Here is a 7697-nt window from a genome sequence, read left to right as displayed (position 1 = left end):
GGGAGATCACATCCATACATGCGTCCATCCATCCATCTTTCATGTTATAGCATCCTCAGATGTCACAGCTAGAAAAGTCTCAATAGAACATCTTGTTCAACTTTCAACTCTCTTGTCGTATAGAGTAAGAAGGTGAGGCCCAGTAATACAAAAATTACTTTTCTGAGGTCTCCAACTGAGTGGGTGACAGAGCCAGAGAGCGAGCCAGCGCCTTGCCCCTGGTGTCCTTTCTGCACGTCCTGCCCCTGCTGAGCACTTGGTGTGTGGGCATCTAAGCTCTGGACACTGTATCTCTGTTCTATTTCCCTGGTGGACTGGTCACTCCTCTTGGGCGGAGTCCCCACAACCCAGTCCTGTCAGATGATGGTGACTATAAGAAGTGACATAATTATCCAGCTCCTGAGTGACAGAGATGGGACAGGAGCCCTGATCTCTACCTTGTATCAGTTATGTGTCCACGTCTCTTCTCACCCCCTCCACCCCCCACGCCTTCCACTAAAGAGACTGTGAGCTCCTTGGGAGGCCAGGTCTGATGCCTCCACCCCCAGGGCCTGGCTCAGGGAAGGTGCTCTGAACACCTGCTGGATGAGTGCACCTGCAGGAGAGGTCCCTCAGCCTGGGGGCTTCTCATTCCCCAGCTGCTCCCTCAACTTCCAGCATCCAAGGGGTTAGAGGGGAGGTGGAGGCCCAAGCGCTCTCCGGCTCTCCTGACCAGCGAGAGCCAAGTGTTGGCCTCTGCCCAGCAGCATTTCCCCGGGTGTGGGTGTGGGTGTAGGTGAACTCGGAAGGTTGGTGGCTAGCATTAAGCAGCACAGGATGGCTGCTCCCTGGGCAGGGCCTTCAGGCTCTCAGTACTTCCAGCGAAGGCCTCAGGGTGGCGCTACAGTGTCTAACACTTGCTGATCCATTCGTCCCCTTTTCTTTTAACAAAGAAAGAGCAGATCTTTGGGGCAACGCCTCCAGCAGGGACCAGTGTCTACTTAGAACTCAATATCTTTGTTTACATTGTATTTATTTGCATGTTTTACCTTCTATTTCTGGCAAGTGATATTGGCTTTCCATTTACAGAAATGATACAAAAAAGATTCCTTTTAAAATAAATTTATTAAGCAAATAGTAAACCAATGTAAAGAAAAACATAAAGTAAATAATAGTACAGGTGGTAAGCTGATGTGGCAAAAATCCTAACATTCTGACTGAAATTTGGGAAATCAGGTCCCTGGGGAACGGAAACTCCTTTGCTTCCCCCAGCCCCTGGTACTGCTCGCAGAGTGGAGGTCAGCTGACACAGACGGCTATAGGGCGAAGGACATCTCAGGGCTCCATTTCTCCGGGGTGGAGCTTTATAAGTAAGCCCGCCTTGGGGAAAATCTGTCTCTCCGAACCACTCCAGCTAGCTGGGAGGAAGATAGCTGGAGGCCGCATTTTGGGAGCTACCCTGCCTCGGGACAGTGCTCCTTTCCACATTGGATCAAACTCAGATCTCCTTGGCCTGGGCCTCTCTCATTGTGGAGGGGTGAGATTCAGGAGGCTGAGGTGTGTCGGCCTTGAGGACAGGCTGCCCTTCAGTCTTTGGCTCTAAGTCCCAGCTACAGGCACAAGTGCGTCTGAGCTTGGCTAACCAAGTTCCCTGTTGCTGGTTGGGGGTCAAAGCCACAGTTTGTATGCAATAAGATGCTCCTTTGCCTGGTCTTGACCTCTCTTTATCTGTTTTGCTGGAGGGATGATTTGTGGCTCTGGGAAGCTGAATTCCTGTCATCTCCTGCTGGCACAACTGACACTCATCATCCCACCCTCAGTCTGTTCTTCAGCAGCCATGAGACCCCTCCGCTTTGATATCGGCTTCTTAGGTGCACACTGAAGGAAGGTGGAAGCCACTGTGTTGGTGCTATTTCCTGCCTGTCTGGTATCTTGAGTTCTTAATCCGGAACGTGATCTTCACGGCTTCTGGCCCAGAGTCGGTCCCATCTCCAGTTCTCTGCGCCAGAGCCCCAGGCAGTGAAGCAGAGGTACCTCTGGGCTTCCCCTGCAGCACAGGCTCTGTCCACACCCCGTCTGCCCAGACCCAGATCCAGGGGAATTGAAATCCAGATGTAAAAGGCCTAGGAGGGGCATTCTTCCCTGGGGGACCTCAGGTATCAGGTTCCCAGGCTGGAGCCCCAGGGTCTTAAGGTCCCTCTGAGATAGGGTAGGGCCTTCCTCAGGGGTTTCTGGGAGGCCAGTCCTCCAGGCACTGGGGATTCAGAGCCCAACACTTGTCCGACCTTCACGACTCCAGAAAGCTGAGATCTGCTCCAGGGTAACCCGAGGCTGGAGACCCCACTCAGGATCAGGGCTTCCTGGCCGCTGCCTCTGGGCCTGGGGGCTCCCCAAGTGCACACTGGCGTCTGGTCCCTGTTCAGGCTCAGCCCAACTCACTAGGCCTGGGGCGTGGGGTCTCTCCTCCCAGGCCTGGGGCCCCCAGAAGGTGCTCCGGAATGAGGGCTTGGGAGGCCTCGGGGGGACCAAGGGTCTGGGAAGGGGCTGAGGGGCTAAAGAGGCAGGTGGGGCTGTTGCTCGGGCCTCCAAGGTGCCCCCAGGGGTGGGAGGCTCTGGGGCCCGGTCCATCAGCAGGGGGACCGCAGAGCCATACCAGTCCTCTGAGCGCTCTCGGGGGGTGCCCCTGGGCTCAATCCACAGCTCTCCTCCGGGGCGCCAGACCAGGGTGGGTGCCTGGTTGCTGGGGTCTGGGCGCAGAGAGCGCCGGAACAGGCGTTCGGCCAAGACGGCAGTTGTCAGGAGGAAGAGGGCAGCAAGGGAGGCCAGGGCGAGCATGATGGGGACACAGGGCCCGCAGGGCAGCGGGGGCCACGAGGCTGCCTCTGATGCAGGGGGCCCCTCCATGTGCCCAGAGGGCTGGTCTGGAGTCGAAGACATCTGGAGAGACAGGGATCGGGAGAGGAACAAATGAGATGGGGTTGGCACAATCTAGAGAGAGAGAGGCAGCAAGTGCACAAACAAGAGTGAGGAGAGAGCCAAAGGCGAGAGGGGCTCGGTGTCTGGCTTGAGAAACAGACCCAGGCAGACAGAGGGGCAAAGAGGACCCAGAAAGGGCAAGAGTGAGTCAGATGGCAGGAGAAGCAGGGGCCCCCCTTGGCCTGCAGCCAGGCCCTCCTACTCAGGATCCCTTTCTGAAGGCCCATTTTCCTCCCAGACCTCAGGGTGCCTCCCTCTCGGCCCCTTCAGGTCTTGCTCAGGCCTAGAGAGGAAGTGGTGGGTAAGGAAAGGAGAACGTCCCCTCCCGGCCCTGCCCCTGCATGTGTGCGCCCTCCTGGCCACCTCAGCTGGCCCCTTGGCTGTTCCTTTGCCCGCACAACCCTCCTTGGAGTTGGTCTTGCTCTCAGCAGCTCCACCAAGTTTGCTGTGCCGCCAGGTCTCAGGTGCCGCCTCTGCACCTGTCCCCGCCTCTCTGGCTTTGCCCAGTCTCTGGCCCGACTCTGTCTGCCTTGTTTGTCTCTGTCCCTCAGCTCCCCAACCTGCAGGGGCCTCCTGCACACCCCACCTTACCTCGGGTCAGTCCCGGCTCCTCTGTCCCTTCGGAGCCTCTCCTCCCTGTGTGTGCAGGGAGGCCGCAGAGCTGTTGCCTCAGATGAGGGCGGAAGGGAGGGCACCACCAACTGTGCTGGGCTCCCCCTGCACCCGGAGTGTTTCCAAGGCAACCTGGGGGATGTGGTCACCGCGGTGGGAGGTGTTTCCTGGCGAGAGGTGGGGCCGGAATGGCAGTGGTTCTATTGAACTCAGTCTCACCCCATAGCCAGGCCCCAGCCCCAGAACATTCGCCTGGAGGCCAAGAAAGAGGAGACAGAGATTCTGGCCCATCTGTTCCCAGAGCACCAAGGCACCCCGCTATGCCTGCTCCCTCGTGGCTGCCCTGTCCCTGTCCTGCTCACTGGGCCCCACCAAACCTGCTTCTGCCATCCAGCCCCCACAGGTCCTCCTACTTGACCCAGCCTTCTCATGAACACGTCTCCTTGTCTTCATACTATTAAGTCCCAATTTTGGTTGGAAAATATCTGTGAGGTGAGGCCTGGGTAGCAAGAATGTCAGGCCTCCAGGAAGAGTCCAGGGTGAAAAACAGGCTTAGGCCTGGCTCCAAGGTCCCAAACGTTTGCTATCTCGGATCCTTTCTCCCAGTGCTGAGGTGCGGAGGAGCCTGGGGGCAGGAGGTGTGATGGAGCGTCATCGGCTCCTGGACGGAGATCTGTCAGAGATTGTCTAGTTTGACTCACTCACTGACAGATGACAAGTGAGCCCTAAATAAGGGAGGTGTCCTGCCCAAAATCACACAACCCATGCGTGTGGGAGGAACAGGGCAGCATAGATATTAATTCCCCGTCTGGCAAGCAACCTGAACACAACTCAACTCGTACTGGGTATTTATGTTTTGGTTTGCAAAATGACGGCCATTTAATGGGAAAGGCTCCAAAAATAGGTTGAAATGTTAGCATGTTACAAAAGATGATCACAGGGCAGCCTGACTCAGATTGCTCTGTCCTGGTGGTTTTGAGGAAAGGGCCAGAAGGAGCATCCAGCGTGGCGTGGGGTGGGAGTAGGAGGAAATGGAGAGTCCCAAGGCTCTGGGCCTTAGACATATGCAGAACCTGATGAGATTAGAAATTGGTGAGGTTATAAGCCTTAAAAGAAAACTTGAACTTAGTATCACTGAACTAGACACTTAAAAATGGTTAGGATAGTAAATTTTATGTTATATGCATTTATGACAATAAAAAAGTTTTGTTAAAAAAATCCACATAAATAAAACCTGAAAATTGTTATGTATGTTTTCTTTTTTTTTTTCCCTCCTCAAAAATGGTTGGGCATGGTTGTATATTCTAATTGTAAGTCCTTCTAGTTCTTCTACATGAGCTGCCACCACAGCATGGCAACTGACAGATGGGTGGTGTGGTTCCACAATCAGAAAGTGAAACCAGGCTGCTGGCAGTGGTGAGAACACCAACTTTAACCACTAGAGTAAACATTATTAAAAACTAGAATGACAGAACGATCAGACATGACTATTCTGTGCCTAAGGTATCAACTGTCTTTTATCACTTAAAAAAAAGAAAAAAGAAAAAGCTTGGGGCCAGCCCAGTGGCATAGCAGTTAAGTTCACCTGTTCCACTTCAGTGGCCTGGGGTTCGCCGGTTCAGATCCTGGGCACAGACCTACTCACTGCTCATCAAGCCGTGCTGAGGCAGTGTCCCACATAGAGGAACTAGAAGGACCTACAACTAGGATATACAACTATGTACTGGGGCTTTGGGGAGGAAACAAAAAAAAGAAAAAGAGGAAGATTGGCAACAGATGTTAGCTCAGGGCCACTATTCCCCCCCAAAAATGTTAAAATGGTCAATTTTATGTATATTTTACCACAATAAAAAATTAAAATAATAATATAGAAAATTGAAACAGAGAAGAAAATTATTCCTCGTAATCTCCTCACTCCCAAATAAACCTGCATTCTTTTTTTTTTTTTTTTCTGTGAGGAAGATCAGCCCTGAGCTAACATCCATGCTAATCCCCCTCTTTTTGCTGAGGAAGACCGGCTCTGAGCTAACATCTATTGCCAATCCTCCTCCTTCCCCCTACTGCCGAAAGCCCCAGTAGATAGTTGTATGTCATAGTTGCACATCCTCCTAGTTGCTGTATGTGGGACGCAGCCTCAGCATGGCCGGAGAAGCGGTGCTTCGGTGCGCGCCCGGGATCTGAACCTGGGCCGCCAGTAGCGGAGCGCGTGCACTTAACCGCTAAGCCATGGGGCTGGCCCCCTGCATTCTTTTCTATGATCTTCTTCAGGGTAGGGCTCGGAACCCAGGTGTCCTGACTCCCAGGTTCCTCCCACTCCACCACTCAAGAATTTCTGAAGAAAGGAATCTGGAAGTTACTCAAGGAGTGTGTGCAGTAGAGAAGTCTCTGGGTCAGAAGTGTAGAAAACAGACCTTTGGTGGGTGTCTTCTGGGTGGGGGTCCTGGGGCCTGGTGTTCAGGGATGAGCCTGACTGGGCCTGGAACCAGCGAGAGAAAACTTTATTTCTCACAGGCAGCTGGCTTGTGGGCTGCTATGTGCAGAGTTCTGTCCTTGGTGCTTTTTGCTCTTAAGTCTATGTGGTGGTTTTAAAACATATTCGCAAATTCCTTGACGCTCTTGCTATCATAAGGTTGAGTCTAAGCCCCCACCTCTGGAATATGGACTGGCCTCAGTGACTCACTTCTCATGAACGGAATATGGCAGAAGTGACAGCATGGCTTCCCAGGCTAGGTTAAAAAAAGAGAGAGAGCTCCCACCTGGTTGGGCTCTGTCTCTCTCCCTCTCACTCTCTCCTCACCCTTGGAACTCAGTCATTATGTGTGAGGAAACCCAAGACACATGTAGGTGTCCTGGTTAAAGTCCTAGCTAGGGTCCCAACTACCTGTCAACATCAATGACCCAAGCTATAAGTGAGCAACTCTTCAGATGGCTCCAGCCCCAGCCCTCAAGCCACCTGAGCTGACGCCAGACAGAGCAAAGACAAGCTATCCCCAATGAACCTGCCCAAAACACGGATTCATGAGAAAAATAAATATTGCTGTCTTAGGTCACTAAGTTTTGGGGTCGTTTGTAACACAGAAGTAGATATCTGGAACATTCTATGTCCATGGTTCTCACCAGGTGAGTAAGGACAGTGCTTCAAAATCACCTGTGGGGCCTTCCCCAGAGTTCACCCTTCGTCCCTAGGCTTCCCCCATCCTACTCCATTCTATTACCTATTTTAGGCCCTCAACTGGGGAGGCTGGGGAGGAATGCAGCAGTAACAAGAGCATTGAGTGCGGGCCGGCCCGGTGGTGCAGCTGTTAAGTGCGCGCGCTCTGCTTCGGCAGCCCAGGGTTCACAGGCTCGGATCCCGGGTGCAACCCTGGGCGCACACCGACGCACCACTTGTCAAGCCATGCTGTGGTGGCATCTCATATAAAGTAGAGGAAGATGGGCATGGATGTTAGCCCAGGGCCAATCTTCCTCAGCAAAAAAGAGGAGGATTGGCATCAGACATTAGCTTAGGGCTGATCTTCCTCACACACACACAAAAAAAGCACTGAGTGGGCTAAGAAATCCCACAGGTAGGGGCTGGCCCCATGGCTTAGTGGTTAAGTGTGCGCGCTCCGCTACTGGTGGCCCGGGTTCGGATCCCGGGCGCACACTGACACGCCGCTTCTCCAGCCATGCTGAGGCAGCGTCCCACATACAGCAACTAGAAGGATGTGCAGCTATGACATACAACTATCTACTGGGGCTTTGGGGAGAAAAAGGAAAAAAAAAAAAAAAGAAATCCTGCAGGTGATTCAAATATGTGCTCTGTCTAGTTGAGATCCACTAGACCTGCTCTGTCAAATACAGTAGCCATTAGCCACACACGGTTCTTAATTCAAATTAATTCAAATAAAATGAAATATTCAGTTCTTCAGTCTCACTAACTACATTTCAAGTGCTCAATAGGCACATGCAGCTAGTGGCTACTGTATCTGACAGTGTGGCTACAGAATGTTCCCACCACTGCAGAAAGTTCTACTGGACAGTGCTGCATTAGAACCTCACTGCCCAGAGAGGGCTGAGGACCAGGAAGGTCAGCATCACCTGGGAGCACATCAGCATGCAGACTCTCAGGCTCCACCCAGACCCACGGA

The 7697-nt window shown here is 52.9% G+C and overlaps 1 protein-coding gene across 1 annotated transcript; it reads right to left on the bottom strand.

Annotated features, from left to right (window-relative positions):
- Positions 1 to 1085: 1085 nt before the first annotated feature.
- C26H16orf54 (chromosome 26 C16orf54 homolog) lies at positions 1086 to 3682 on the bottom strand. The gene is made up of 2 exons (XM_014794637.2): positions 3547 to 3682; positions 1086 to 2916 (listed from the first exon to the last, which is right to left on the bottom strand). Exon 2 carries the CDS (start codon positions 2914 to 2916, stop codon positions 2242 to 2244), a length of 675 nt encoding a protein of 224 aa, XP_014650123.1. The 5' UTR covers positions 3547 to 3682; the 3' UTR covers positions 1086 to 2241.
- Positions 3683 to 7697: the final 4015 nt, after the last annotated feature.

The sequence above is a fragment of the Ceratotherium simum genome, chromosome 26 (assembly GCF_057802395.1).
Source record: "Ceratotherium simum simum isolate JZ-2026a chromosome 26, ASM5780239v1, whole genome shotgun sequence".
NCBI lineage: Eukaryota > Metazoa > Chordata > Mammalia > Perissodactyla > Rhinocerotidae > Ceratotherium > Ceratotherium simum.
Note: the sequence above shows the minus strand (reverse complement) of the source record. Positions and strands in the feature narration are given on the sequence as shown.

Excerpts from the sequence above, each read along its gene's own strand:
- C26H16orf54 (XM_014794637.2), bottom strand. The coding sequence starts at position 2,916 with ATGTCTTCGACTCCAGACCAGCCCTCTGGGCACATGGAGGGGCCCCCT.